Consider the following 16,013-nt stretch of genomic DNA (forward strand, 5'->3'; position numbering starts at 1 on the left):
ACAAGCAACTTGAAGCAATATCATCGTATAGTGATGATACAATGCATTTATTCAATAATTACAGTACATTAAATAGATACAAATAACTTTAATCAATACAAAATAAACGTACAAATGCACAAGTCATCCTAAATGGTTCGTACAAACAACTTGAACCAAAATCATCGTATAGTGATGATACACTCCCCACCCCGCCTTGAAGTTATTGTTCCTCTATGGGAAGGATTACTACGAGTCGGTGTACTGAACGTTTAACCTGCACGCCCTCTAGTCCTTCATACTTCGATCCTGAGATCTGGTTCTTGTATCTAATTATTACATCCCTTACAAGTCCATCTCGTCCAGCTGGGGCTTCAACAACTTGAGCTAACCTCCAGCGTCCCCTTAAGGCATTATTATCCTGTACAAGTACTAAATCATCCACTCGTAGATTCCTCTTGACAACATGCCACCTTTGCTGCACTAGAAGAGTAGGGAAAAAATCCCTTTGCCATTTACGCCAAAATCCAGTTACTATACTATTTAGGAATTCACATCAGACCCATGTTTGAGGCCGATTGGCCGTTCATTCAGGAGATTAGCTACTTCAAAGAATACAGTCTGCAATTCCCCGAATGTAAGCGTGTTTTCGCCTATCATGACTTTCAATGAACGCTTCACACTTCTGATTAATGCTTCACTTACCCCATTTTGCCATGGGGCATCAGCTGACTTGGTGAACTGCCATTCCATACCTTCATCTCTTCCAAATTTACACACATCATTCCAATCAAACTGGTTAAATACTTGCTTCAATTCTTTGCTCGCAGATACAAGTTGTGGGCCTCTATCAGAATACATACTGCATGAACCTCTAATTGATACAAATCGCCTGAAAGTCAGCAACAGGCTCTGTGTATCATACCCGTCAACCAGATCTATGTACACACTTCGGGTGGACATGCAATGAAAGATAATACCAAAGGCTTTACCAAACGTCCTACGCTTAACTGCGTCACGTATTCTGAACGGACCGAACATATCACAAGCAGTATGACAAAATGGTGGTGATGGTCTGAGTCTCTCCTCTACAAGTTCACCCATTTTTTGCCCTTCGACCTTATGAGATAATTTCTTACAGATTACACATTTATACTTCAATGATTTCACAATTCTCCGTGCTCCAGGAACCCAAAATTTCCTTTGTAATTTTGAAATTGTGGTATCTACTCCCGAGTGATCTATACCATGCAGATGTGACAAATATAAATAAGTGAATCTATTAGTTGGTGGTAATAGCATATACACTTCAAAATTCCAATTTTGCTTCAGCCAATGCTTCATACGGCTACCTACAATAATTATGCCTTCATTGTTGATCGTAGGTCCCAGTCTGCTAAATCTAGTCTGCCAATTTTTTGAAAACTCCTTTTGAACTTCTCTCACCCATAATTTCTCTGCGACCTGCATATCGCTGCTATTAACATGGTTACCTATTGCCCTGAAAGATTTAGACCTTATTGACACCAATACCCTACTCGTTACCCTGAGTAGCTTTACATAACTACTAAATCTTTGCAACTGAATAATAGTAGTTAGATTCGGTTGTGAGAGCCCCCCGTGAGTGACATTATTAATTATAGATATACACTTGTTATTCTCACCCTCATCAATTCTATCTGGCAAGTCTGTTTTATCAGTTTGACTAATTGGCCAGGATTCAAGGAGCAATTAAAAAAATTCTGGTCCCTTCTGCCAGGTTGATTCACCCGTCAGAAATTTAATCTCGGTTGAACGAGTCAGCATATCAGCGGGATTGTGTTTCGATGTAGTCCACCACCATTCCTTGGGATCAGACTTGCTTTGGATCTCTGCAATTCTAGTTCCAACGAATGATTTGAATTTATGAGAATCCTTTTGTATCTGAGCCCTCACTATTTCCGAGTCAACTATATGAATTACTCTCTCAAAATGCCACTCCAGCTCTTGCTTAATTTTCATACGTAGTCGACATGAGAGCACCGCGGCACATAGCTCAATCCTTGGAATATTTGTTTGTTTGGCAGGTGCCATTCTACTCTTAGCCATGATAATGGATTATCTATATTCTCCCAACTGCGTAAAGAAACGGCAGTATGCCACAGCTCCATAAGCAAGTCTTGATCCATCAGAAAATAAGATCAAAATCGGGTTGCCAGTCGCGTTCTCAGGTCTAATCGAGCGTTCAATCCTAAGGTTCTCAAGATTGTACAATTCCTTGAAGAAATGTAGTTATCTCCTTCTGTACTCCTGAACCATAGGATCGTCCCATCCCTCATTCTTGCTATCCATTATCATCTCTCTCATTAGTAACTTAGCTGACAACAAAAATGGTTGCACCAAACCCAATGGATCGAATACTGAAGCTATCTGACTAAGAACCATGTGTCTAGTAAGGTCTTGGGGAAATTTAGATTATAATTCTTCTCTCAATAATGTGGGTCTAGAGTGAATCTTATTTTGCTTAGGGGAAAAGTTTATCCTGACAGTAGTAGTAAAATTGATTACTCTTAATGTCCTATGACATCCCCAAGACCTTTTCAGTTTCAGTTTCCAACAATTTTATGCCCGCGAAATTATGATTATTCGCAGAAGTCACCCAGTGCTTCACTACAAATCCTCCGCTGGCTAGAATATGTTCTGCCTCCTTGATAAGCTCAGTAGCCTTCTCTTCGCTGTTCACTGACTGTACCATGTCATCAACATAAGTATTTCTCATTATCCTTTTAGCAGCAGCCGGGTATTCACTCGCATACTTCTCCGCGGTGTGCCTTAGTGCCAATGTTGCTATTATACCGCTTGGCCTATCCCCAAATGTAACCCTTGTCATGATATAATGTTCAGGGAATTCTAACACATTAAAATCTCTCCAAATGAATCTATGCGTATGCTGATCCTTTTCATCTAGCCTAATAGTATGGTACATCCTAGATATGTCACCCATTACAACTACTTTCTCCTGTCTCATGCTTAGTAATACTCCCAACAATGAATTCAAAATGTCTGGACCTTTCGACCAATATGTATTTAGTTGATGACCGCGATAGGAAGCCGATGAATCAAACACGATTCTCATAGGTGTAGATTGGGAATTTGGCTTCATTACCTCGTGGTGATGGATGTAATGAACGGGACCAGTATAAGATACTCTTTCAGCCTTTGTCATTTTCCGTGCTATACCTCCAGCGATCATCTCATCAAGCTGATTTTGATACAATTTACAATGTTCCGAGCCACGGCTGAGCAATCTTTTCTCTGTCGCCTTCATACGAGCAACGGCACTAGGATAATTGTTGGTTAGATTTGCGGGATTCTTTATCCAGGGATATTTAACAACCCAAACCCTATTGACCTCATCAAATGTAAGATCCTGTTCAATTAATTTCAGTTCTCTAGTTTCCTTTAATGTCCACTCATCAGGTATACTCTGTCTGCAAAAACAAGGTATATCATCATAATCTGTATCGTTTCCAAACACATTATCCAAGGATACCTTCAAGTCAGGTAGTTTAGACACTTCCATTTTCTGAGTGCTAACATCAAATAGAATATGATTCACCCTAACACAAGCACTGTCGCCTCTTCTCTTCGTACCGGTACCCATGCTACCTCTAACACAATAGCCAAATTGGTTTTCTAGCAACTGGAGGTTACCTACCGTTTTTATTACTTTGGGTAATAACTGACAACAATCTGATCCAATCAGCATATCTACCTTACCAACCGGTCTCACTAGCAACATTGGATTCACTTGTAGTATTCTACTTAATTCGTTAGCATCAACCTCGTACACATTCGATGTTATCTCATCAAGACCATATGCCTTAATTTTCCAAATTTTGCCTTGTTGATCTACCAAAGGAATGGTGTACTCCTTACTCATGCATGACTCCACGACATTACCCACCTTTGTGATGGTCATCTGAACATCCTTTCCTACTAACCCTAACCTTTTTGCCATTGAGTGAATTATAACAGTTACGTCTGATCCACTATCCCAAATTGTATTTATGGGTACACCATTGTGGTATATTGAGCTAACCATTAACAAAACCTTTGACGTTTTATGGTCATTTATATGATACATTGTTCCATTCAGTGGAGATCTATGCAATAATGGATGGTGCCACATGCCACACTTCTTGTTAAAGATCACATCACAAGTTTCCCTCCTTGTACAATTCCTCACCCGGTGTTGATTAGACAAACAGTTAAAGCATAAATTATTACTTTTGACAATTTCTAACCTTTCTTTATCACTTAATAATTTAAACCCATAACAATCTTGAGTATCATGGGTACTGCTCTCATGAAACCAACATCGGTATGTGGACTGAGTTGAATTATCATGTTTATACCTATTGCTGTCAGTCAAATTGTTAAGTACCTTAGTTATATTTAATAACTCTTTCTATATTAGCTTGATTACCCTGCAAGTCTTTCACTAGTGTGCTAAGATAATTATTTTGAGATTCCGTGCTCACTATATTTATGTTTGACCTCCGATTACAGGTGGTTCTAACAGCAGACCCCATGTACTCAATCCTACGTTTCTGGGTTAACAAATATTTCAATAACTTGTCAAATTCCAAACTACATCCACTATCATCCATTATTGCCACCCATTCTCTTTTCTGTGCAAGTGGTAAAACTCTTTCCACCATGATTAAAATATTAGTAGAGTTCATTTCTGCTTGTAGTTTCATCTTCTTCAAATCCAAATAACACCTTTCAACCGTATCTACCATTTCAATAAGTCCCTTGTCATCGCCATCTGCTATCGGTTTAAGAGCACGCAAATCACCGATTATCAAATCTACGATTTTTCTTTCGTTACCATATTTTTTATTCAGTCTGTCAAACATACTCTCATAATCATTCTCTAGGCCTTTGATAGAGTGTAACGCTTCGCCTGACAAACACTGTCGTAATGCATAAGGGTCCCGTCCAAAAATAGGCACAATTAGTCTCTCATAGTCATCTTTAAAACTAGGGAATTCCCTCATGTTACCTGAGAAAGAAGGGGGATCAAGTTTCTTAACTGAAATCCGGGGTATATTATTTTGTACAACTTGTTTATGAGCACCCCTAATCTTTTCTAATTCGATTTTTAAGTTCACTTTCCGTATTTCCAAATCCGATATATAACCTTCTGCCTCCTCAACTAATGTTCCCTTTTCTGTTGTTCTGTACAGTGAACTTACCACTTTATCGTTCAATTCTTCGACACTGTTGAACACCAGTTCGACTTCGTGATAAATACCGTCTAGTACAGCAAGGGGTGCTTCCTGGTCACGCGCCGTAGTAAAGCTGTTGAGTTTCCGGGTGAATTTGATCTTAGCAGCTGCCCGTTTCTTCTTCAATTCGTCCAGCTCCTCGTCCAGCCCCATCTTGGCTAATGTTGAAATGTTTCACACTAAAACTCCGTGGACTGTCGTAATCATGTATTTCAACCTGCGAGTATATTACAAATATCCTTACATAAATCCACAGTATACATAACGTGAATAGTATTGAAACCATCAACAACAAAAAAACACTTGTACAAATTTACATTGGAATTAAATGAGGATAATCCTCTAAACCATCAATAAATCTTTTGAATAAACGTAACTACAATGACAGTTACAATAGTATGAAATATATAGACATTAGTAACAAATAAGAAGTCCAACATTCCTCTATGGCTAATTACACGATTATAAATTTCACAACTTAAGCTATTGTAAGTATTCATCTAAATCATATTTTATACAAGCAATATATTGAAATCAGTATTACTTTACGCAAACAATCTGTTAACCGTAATACAACGCTCCTATCACATCTTACAAAATTTAGAAATCATAACTCACATTAGTGCTCCAAGCCTTCTAGTGTGAAAATCAAACCATCACCCGGGCAGGGACCTAAGTCCTCACATTTTCACCTCGGACGCTGGTTCCTCACCGCAGCCCGCCTCACACCTCGAAATCACCGACGAGAATGAGCGTCACCTCCCTAGTAATATCCACGCGAACAAACGCACAGCGATACGCGCAGAAACGGTTCCCTACACAAATACAGTATACAAGATCCCAAAGGAATAAACATGTGATGCATTTATTCAATAATTACAGTACATTAAATAGATACAAATAACTTTAATTAATACAAAATAAACATACAAATGCACAAGTCATCCTAAGTGGTTCATACAAGTGTATACGTCTCATATACACGACGAGTAATATAACCCCATCATATAACCCACTTCTTAACTCACTGTCCACCACGGGCATTCAAATCGCTGAGTCGACATCACGAGGCCCAGTGTGATCCACAAATCCCTGACACATCAAATCCTTTGGCTTCGCGACAACACCGTCGACCACCAAACACACATACACACAAACGAACACACGCGATCAATCTAGTAGCCACCCAGTACTGACATACGATATTACGTATACTGACGGTCCTCCCCTGGATATATAATTAACATGTATGATAGTAGACAGCAATACGTAATTAATGCAGTTGCCCCACCCTTGTGGGACAACAAATTAACAAAACAATAAGAGAAGTTCACGATTCAGAGCAACTCTAGATTTTCGTCTACTCATCATTTCCGGGCATGAAAACCAGCTCACACACCCCAAGAGCGGTCGGTTCTAAGTGACGTGCCCTAGTGATAAGACTGTGTAATAGTGTGTAAACTAAGTTTGTTTTGGATACGACAATAAAGAACAAAAACTTAGAGGCGTTTGTGCAGTGAACCCTTTTTCGTGATGATGTGACGACCCCGTTACATTTTGTGTCTACAAGTAACGTTGGATGGAAATGATGTAACGATACCGTTACACCCGTCCCGTTACACAAGCAACTTGAAGCAATATCATCGTATAGTGATGATACAATGCATTTATTCAATAATTACAGTACATTAAATAGATACAAATAACTTTAATCAATACAAAATAAACGTACAAATGCACAAGTCATCCTAAATGGTTCGTACAAACAACTTGAACCAAAATCATCGTATAGTGATGATACAAGCATAAGATAAAGAAAGCAAAGAGGAGAGCAGATCTGAAATGGGTTAAGAGTATGATAGAAAATTATGAAAGCAATAAAAAGATGTTTTGGGAGGAAATTAAAAGAGAAAAAAGAGGCGAATCAAGTAGAGAGGAAAAGGTAAAAGGTGCAGATGGAGAGAAGATAATGGAAGAGAAGGCAGTGAGAGGAAGATGGGCAGAGTATTTTAGGGAGTTGCTAAATGTGAAGGAGGATAGGGAGGGAAAGGTAGTTGCAGTGGGAAATGCTAAGAAAATGAGAGTGATGAGTGAGGAAAATGGAGGAGAAATAGGGAAGCATGAAGTGAAAGCAGCTGTTAAGATGATGAGAGCAGGTAAGGCACCTGGTCTGGATGGCTGCCATGCAGAATGTCTGAAGAAAGGAGGTACAGTGATGGTGGACTGGCTGGTGAGATTGTTTAATGTTTGTTTGAGAGAGGGTAGAGTGCCGGAGGACTGGAGGACTGCCTGTATAGTTCCGCTTTACAAGGGAAAGGGGGACAAGTGTGAGTGTAGTAGTTTCAGAGGGATCAGCTTGTTGAGTGTAGTTGGGAAGGCCTAAGGGAGAATCTTGATTGAGAGGATTAGGAGAGGAACAAAGGGAGTAATTGGTGAGGAACATTGCGGGTTTAGGACAGGTAGAGGTTGTGTAGATCAGATCTTTGTGGTAAGATAGATATGTGAGAAAGCTATAGGAAAAGGTAAGTATGTTTTCAGGGCTTTTATGGATCTGGAAAAAGCTTATGACAAGGTAGATAGGAGGGCATTGTGGGAGGTACTGCAGATATATGGGATAGGAGGAAATCTGTTAAGAGCAGTCAAAGGTTTTACGAGAGTAGTAGAGCTTGCGTTATGATTAGAAATGGAGAGAGTGAATGGTTTGAGGTATAGGTGGGACTTCGTCAGGGTTGTGTTATGTCAACCTGGCTGTTCAATCTGTACATGGATGGGGTGGTGCGAGAGATGAATGCAAGGGTAGTGGGTCAGAGGTTGGAGATGATTAAAGAAAATGGAGAAAAGTGGGAGGTGAGCCAGCTGTTGTTTGCTGACGACACTGCGCTTGTAGCAGGATCAGAGAAGGGACTGAGGAAGTTAGTGACAGAGTTTGAGAAGATGCGTGAAAGAAGGAAGCTGAAGATAAATGTGGGCAAAAGTAAGGTGATGAGATGTACAAGGGGAGAGAGTGACAGCAGGCTGGAGGTGAGCATTAAGGGTGAAAGACTGGAGGAAGTGGATAGTTTTAGATATTTGGGTGCGAACGTGGCAGGAAAGGGAGGAGTGGGGGTGGAGGTAGAATGTAGATTGAGAGAAGCGAGGAAATGCCTTGGTGGATTGAAAAGTGTAATGAGAAATAGACATCTGGGAATGGATGCTAAGAGGAGGTTATATGAAGGAGTGATTGTACCAACAGCATTGTACGGGGCAGAAACATGGAACATAAGAAAGGAAGAGAGGGGTTTGAATGTGTTTGAGATGAAATGTCTGAGAAGTATGATAGGGGTTACTAGGCTGGATAGAGTGAGAAATGAGGAGGTGAGGAGGAGAACAGGGGTGGAAAGGGAACTGGGAGATAGGGTTGATGAAAGGATATTAGGATGGTTTGGACACATGGAAAGAATGAGTGAAGAAAGATTAGTAAAGGAAGTATGGAGGGCGGAGGTGGAGGGAGTGAATATGAGGGGGCGTCCTAGGATGAGATGGATGGATGGGGTGAAAGGGGCATTACAAAAGAGAGGAATGTCTGTGGAGGAAGGACGGGAGAGGACAGAAGATAGGGGTGAATGGAGAGGGGTTGTGTATAGATGATGCTATGAAGCATGAGGGGGAGTGGGTGGGGGATGGGGATGTGAGGAAGTATGTGTGAGAAAAAATTGACGCAGCCCGAAGGGATTTCTCCCCGTCTTCTCCTTTTCTGCATGAGGGGACGGAGAGGGGGGGTCGCCGAGTTTATGAAGCGGCCTTGCTGTGGATGTGCTGTGTCTTGCGACACTGCTTCTGACCCAGGGCAGTAGACAAGATGCAGGGATGACCCGTCATCCAGGAGGTGCCAAGATAAGAGGGAGGGAGGAGGGTGGAGGGGAGTGGAATATATAGGAAGTGGAATGGGTGGGAGTGGTTTCTATGTCTTTTTCTTTGTGGCTATCCCCCATGTAGGGGGAAAAAGCCTTTGCTATATGTATGTATGTAGTAGCATCGGTCGAGCTCCTAGATAGCCTTCCACTTTAGATGATCCCCACTTAGTTCATGACGTTTCGAATGTTGATGATTGAGAAGGAGGCTCCCAACTGATGACGGCACCTGACGGTGAACCTGACGTAGAGAACTCAAAACCATTCATCGGACATCAACATCGATGTACACAAACAGTTGTCCCTAGATTTTACTAGAGTTCAAAGATGTACTTTAGTATTACAATATGCACCGGGACAGTCGAACATTATATTGTGGCTCGAAGTCCTACAAAGATATACCCTGTTCCTTTTCACCTTAGGCCACACCTTGAGCAGGAGTCAGAACATTTGTTTAAACAAAGTATCATCTAACAGTCATCGTCTCTCCACTGCTTCCCAGTCATTATGTTCCGGATCTCCAACTGTTCTTACAGCAGGACAACTGACTACCGTAAATTGAGCGTAGTCACAGTTTTTTATGCCAAACATTCTTGTTGTATAACATAAAAATTGTACAAAATTTCTGGTGCAAACTATTTCTCTGAATTCGATTAAGTAACTATTTGTAACGGCATGGCTGTAGCATGGGATTACAAAGACAACGGTTGAATCCAGAACACAGTAGTGGCCAAAAATTTAGGCTATTTATACAAATTATCGTTTCAGGTAATGTGTGACTAATGCAATTTTGCGTGAGGCGCGACCTATCAAGAGCGGCGTATGGCGGTAGCCAACCGGCCACGGTCACTTACCTACCTGCCTGGCGAAGTCGACCCAGCGACTAATTATATTTATCTGACTTCATGTAGACAGCAGGAACCTCACAGATTGTTACTAAGTGGCGATCTCGGAGAGAGCCAAATCCTTGACTTCCTTCCCAACTTACCTCCATTCACTTTGATAGCCTCCTTGTTTATTTTGCAGATATTGAGGAGCCCAGAGCAGCTTCTGGCCGGATAGTGATTCACCACCTCAAACTGAAGACCTCAAAGTGTCACTACGGGTTTCCTATCATCCAAAACTTAGGTTTCCTTTTAGGTGGGTATCTCCTACAGCTCCAGCAAAATAAATTAGAACCCTTTTTGGTGCAATGTATTTCTCCGAATTCGAGTTAAGTAAGAATTATTACCAAGTACCGCTCTTTCGACTTTCTTCCCAACTTACCTCAGATTCAAAAAATTCTACCGCCTCCCATTTGCGCTGGTCTTTGACTATACCGTCTACATCCATTTAATGTACATTGTCCGTGCTAACTTATTTGATATTTCCTTTCATTTTGAAAAACGTCTTTGTTTATTTTTTAGACTGGCCTCATAACTCCAGATTGAATTAATCCCCTATAGTGGGTCATTTTTTTGTATAAGAAAACCGGAATTAGAATTAGAGAAGTTTTTCTGGCCTGGTATGCCCACAGACATCCATAATTTCAGCCGTTCAGTTTTCCTTACACCAAGAAGCGTTTGCAGGCGTTCTTAGGTCTAGTGAGACTTTGCAGGATGCTTTTTCCAAAAGCTGCCGACTACACTGGACCCCCTATCTGACCCACTGCAGAAAACTGTCAAAGAACCTCTACTCTGGATCGAAGACCTCAGAATTTTCTTTCATCATTAAGCTTGCTCTATCCTCCAACTTTGTACTGAGAATCCATAATGCCAGTCTCACATTAATTTTTCAAACTGACACTTTTAACATACTTCTTGAGGTAGTTTTGTTATAATGCCATCTCGACTGCCCCCACTCCGCTGACAAGGCTAGCCGGTAACTCCTCGGTCGAGAAAGCAAGTACTCCACCATTTAGCGAGAATGCTTGTCAGTAGTGTTCGAGATCCAGGTGTTTGATTACTCTTCGGGGACAAGAATTTGTCCTAGAGGTTGACCAGAAGCCCTTCGCCTATCTGCATCACTTCAAGCGGAGAAATAATAGGCTACTACATTAGGCTTTAATTCTACAGGCCTATAAAGTCGAGCATAATCTTTATATATTCACAGGTGTTTTTTCCGGTTTTATCTACCATGAAAAGACATTTAATGGGGGAACAGTGTGTGGGAAACGACCACCTCAACAGAAAACAATAATCTTTCCTTGCTTAAACAATACCTTCGAACGGCCGATTGACTCCGGCCAAACAGTCGAACGATCCCCCCACACACACACACACACTTTGATGAACGATTGATGTTCGACTGCCTCTTCGCTGTTGGTTCGAGTGTGGCTCGTACCACGTCTTGAACCAACCTACAATTCAAACCCAACCTTATCATTGCACTTTGTACCACTCTTCTGGGAGAGAAAATGAAGATTTCGTCAAGTCGACCACCACTCCAAGCATCTCTCTCCACTCTCCACTGCTCCTGTTCCGCAATTTGTCGTTGCCATTAACACCTTTACTACATTTGAGGAAGTTTGACCTTGGTCTACATTCTTTGTCAGGAAGAAGGAAAGTCTTGATTCCTAGTTTGGTGTCACTCATTTGTTAGTTAACTACATTATTTTCTTTTTGTGCTACCGGGAAGACGATATTAAAAACTTTTCTACCAACGCAGTGCTTTGTCTGCAAACATTCTTAGTCCTTGGAACAAGGCCTTTACAAGTACCACGTACAGTACAGGGGCTGAACAATGTGAACATACGCCTTCTAGATGGCGACATTGTTTCCTAGTGTGTTCAAAGTGCTGACAGTTAGAGTAGCGGCGTATGCATGGATAATACTTCTTTACGTTATATTTTAGGCAGTCTACGGTTAAGTAGGCTGGAGGTTGTGGTTGAACTAAGATCAACATTAGTATGATGGCATTAATATTTGCATATTTCATGGTTTTCTTAATCAGCTTTAACCTTACTAATTATGATCTTCTATTCTTTCCATTATTTATTCCCCTGTGTGGTATCATAGTGGTGAGGTGTTCGCTACCCTCACACCGGTGTTCAATGTCTTATGTGGAGTTGTTTGGATTTAGATTTCTGAGAGGGTTGTTCAGGCTTTCATTTTGACGTATTGAACTTTTGCTTCTAGTTTTATCATTAGGGTTTCTCCTCGGTACCCATATACGTGGAGTTTCTGCACTTTTCTTCGGTGTCATCATATACTTTCATGGGCATTTCTCTGTTACTGACTCTTTGCTAGCGGATTTTTAGGCCCAAGAATCTTAGATAATCCAAGTTAGGGTGCACTTCATTTCGGTATGGGTGAAGCTGGTGGCTGGTAGTGCTGGGTAGGTTAAGGAATGCAATGTTGCTTAGTGTGATCAGGGTTGCAGTCACTAACTGTGATACTTGGGTTTGTTGAAAATGTAGATGACGGCGAATATTACCCTCTGTGGCAAGATTAGGCAATTGCTCCAGTACAATGTTTATAACTTGTTCTTGATTTTGGATGGGAGTTTCTTTGTTCCATTCACAGTGGGGTGTTGGAGGGTTGGGCGAGAGTGCAAAAGAAATATTTTGGTTTTTGGTAGAGTTGTTACTTCCTCCCTTTTTATATATATATTATAGTTATTCTTGCTACATTGGTGACTTTACCTAGAGTGGTTTCCCAGCCAAGTTGAGTTTAGAGAGCCGTGTGGAGTGAGAAGAGAGAATCCTGAATAGGAGCTGTAGCCCTTATGTGCTGCTCTCTAACCCCATAACAGAGCAACCAGTGGAGTCATAGCTCCGCCTGTGTCGGAGGACTTTTGGTTACTGGTTAGAATGATAAAGATATTTTTAGTTAATAGAGTGGTTCGACAATGACTGATTATACTGTCACTCTCAGTCACTACTTTACTCTTAGCATGAACTCGAGGATGGCAGTCAACCCAGTGACACCACAAAGAGGTGATGGAGTTTTTTTCTCACCAAGTACCAGTTGGATATATAGTCCTTCTGTTGGGAATTTCCTAAGCGACACCTTCAGGAGATCCATAACATTCATATCACCAGATCCATCCTAGTGGACAATACCACCATTTTAGACCAAGAAAGTGACAAGCGCCGCCTTGCCCTCCTTGAGGCCCTCCACATTAAATACAGCCAACCTACACTGAACACCCAACAGGAAGCCCCCACCATCCTTCCCAGCCTCAAACCATTCAGAATCCGCCAAACCAGACAACCCAGCTACGAGACAAATCAGCCCTCCCATGAGCAGTCACTCCGTCCGCGACGGACACCCAGGCCACAATAACGGTCATCTGAGTGTCCTTTCCCAGTGGTCACAGTTCCCCTTCCCGCGTTTCTTTTCCCGATATTCAATGTGTCCTTTCCCAGTTTCAGACCAGAATAACGGCCATTTCTTTGTAATCTTTCTTAGTGTTTACTTTCTGTGTTTATAATCATCCATTTCTTTGCTATTGTCACAATTGAAAATGCTAACTGTGATTAGCGAAACGTCTTGTATCCTGTTCTATCCATTAGATGACTTCTATCGGCAACTTGGTTTTTTCTTTACCTCTCCATGCTAGAGAGATCTTTAGAAGACTTGAAACTCTTCATCGGAAACTCATCAGAGCTCAATTTGCTGTTGCATACAATTCAATATATATATATATATATATGTGTGTATATATATGTTTATATATGTATGTATATATCTATATCTATATATATATATATATGTATATATATATGTATATATATGTATATATGTCTATATACATATATATATATATATATATATATATACATGCAAGCAATCACATCATCGTGATACGAAAATGCAAGATAACCACAGGGGAAGAGAAACTTGTAGACAGTAAGTACTTTCGTGTATATTACATCTTCAGACTAAATGAAAGAGATACAGAGTTGTGTTTAAATGTAAGTATCAGGTAGCAACCGTAGGGGGGGGGGAGAGACATTACAATGCGTGTGGGGGGCTGACCTTACCTCCACCGCCCTGACGAACGCGTATGGTTCAATCTGGCGGAAACATCTTGGTCACCATTTGATTACCAATTTATCACATTTGACATGTCCTCAGCTTAAGTTTATGTTTTTATCAAAAGTGCTTGATATTAAGCAAGATTCTATTACATTCCTTTCATGTAGGCTCTTCCCTTTGGCTAAAATTGTTGCCTTAGACCAATCAATATGTTGGTTGTATAATGCTTTGTGTTGAAATAACGCATTATTTTCCAGGGCAGATCTCACACTATTTTATGTTGAGAAATCCTTGTTTCCAAGATTTTCCCAGTTTGTCCAATATAAAATTTATTACAATCTTGGCATGGAATTTTATAGACAACACCGTTGTTGTTAGGCGGGCTGTTCTTAATTAAAATTTTCTTAATGGTGTGGTCATATTTAAAAGCTACTTTGATATCCAATTTATTGAGCATGTTGACAATACTAAGAAAGCTTTCATGAAAAGGAAGAACAAGTGTATTAAGTTGTTTATTAAAAAGGTTAAATCTCTTAACATTGATTATCCTTACAATTTATTCTCGGTAACAGTATTGATGGTATCCCTTGTAAAAAAAATTGTAAAATTAATAAGTCTGTGTGTAATTTTTTTTTTTTTTTTTTTTTTTTTCTTTGAGGGGAAATATTACACACAGAAAGAGGAACGAAAAAGCTTGTGAAGGTTACGTGAACCTGGAGGACCGTCTGAGGAAGTGTGAGGGGGAAATTCGTCTTCTCAAGAGTGCGCTCTGTGAGAAGGGTGCATCCCTTCCGCAACCCAAAGAGCGTTCCACTTCTTCCACTTTCACCGATACCGTGAACGAGTGGCACTCCCTGGGGTCCAGTTCGTCGAGCCAGCATTCGGTAAACGGTTGCCTTGCGGAACTGCCGCTAACACTAGCCATTTTTTTTTTTTTTTTTTTTTTTCATTGGGGGATGAACTGGCTGAACACTGAGAGTCCCTGGTGGTGGGGTACTCCATGGTGCGAGGCTATGACGGCATCCTGCAGCAAAAAAATTAAACGATGTTGTAAGCTTGTATATCAATCGGGTCGTGGGATCGACAATTGTATACAGACCATCAGCGAACAAAGGCAGACGAATACGGTCACGATTGTTCATACGGGAGGTAACGATGTAAGTAGGATGAGATCAGAGGAATTTGTTCGGAAATACAAAGTTCTCCTTCAGATGATGAACGAGCGTGGAGGCCGCCACGTAGTCTGTGGGCAGTAGGTGTCAGTTGAGCAGTAAGCGTCAGTTGAGCAGTAGGCGTCACTCAGGTCAGGTCAAACTGGGGTAGCTGCTTCAATCAGTGAAATGGCGAGTGGTTGTGTTTCAGTGACCAGCGCCGAAAATGTCTAATCTCTACGTAGTAGAGTTGTAGCCTTAGAGAAGACTTAAAGAGGAGAATCGAGTTCTTCGCTCGAAGACCCAAACACGGACGACAAACCATGTTTGGAACCTGGGTGGAAAAAGGTGACAAACAAAACACAGAGAGATGGTAAAATGCCCTCACCAGGCCCGCTTGCTTGAATGCAGAAATTTATTTCAAGCTCTTGCGGATTTACAAGAAGAAACGAAGAAGGATAGAACAGTCGCTAGATCCCTGCCCACAGGTAAGATTTTGATTTGTAGGAGATAGCCAGGTGAGATGTTTAGATAGGGCCTTATGCGACAGTGTTAGGAAGCATAGGACCCAGGTGTGTTTCTCCGGGACGGGGATAGGTGATGTTAGAGACAGGATTGAAGAGTGTATAGGTAAGTTAGGGAGTGAGGAATTGTTTTCGCGGTTCCGGGATGCGCTAGACAAGATTAGGAATAAGGGAGGTGTTCCTGTTTTATGCGGAATCATTCCGAGGCGTAGAGTTGGAGGCATGTGGCATT

The 16,013-nt window shown here is 41.1% G+C and overlaps 2 protein-coding genes across 2 annotated transcripts; both read right to left on the minus strand.

Moving 5' to 3' along the window:
• Window positions 1-522: 522 nt before the first annotated feature.
• LOC143037287 (uncharacterized) lies at window positions 523-1,449 on the minus strand. The gene has a single exon (XM_076205421.1). The coding sequence runs from the start codon at window positions 1,447-1,449 to the stop codon at window positions 523-525; it is 927 nt and encodes a 308-aa protein (XP_076061536.1).
• Window positions 1,450-1,710: 261 nt separating this feature from the next.
• On the minus strand, window positions 1,711-2,067 carry LOC143037288 (uncharacterized). Its single transcript, XM_076205422.1, has one exon. The coding sequence runs from the start codon at window positions 2,065-2,067 to the stop codon at window positions 1,711-1,713; it is 357 nt and encodes a 118-aa protein (XP_076061537.1).
• Window positions 2,068-16,013: the final 13,946 nt, after the last annotated feature.

This window comes from Oratosquilla oratoria, chromosome 22, assembly GCF_046742065.1.
Source record: "Oratosquilla oratoria isolate Oo_2021 chromosome 22, ASM4674206v1, whole genome shotgun sequence".
NCBI lineage: Eukaryota > Metazoa > Arthropoda > Malacostraca > Stomatopoda > Squillidae > Oratosquilla > Oratosquilla oratoria.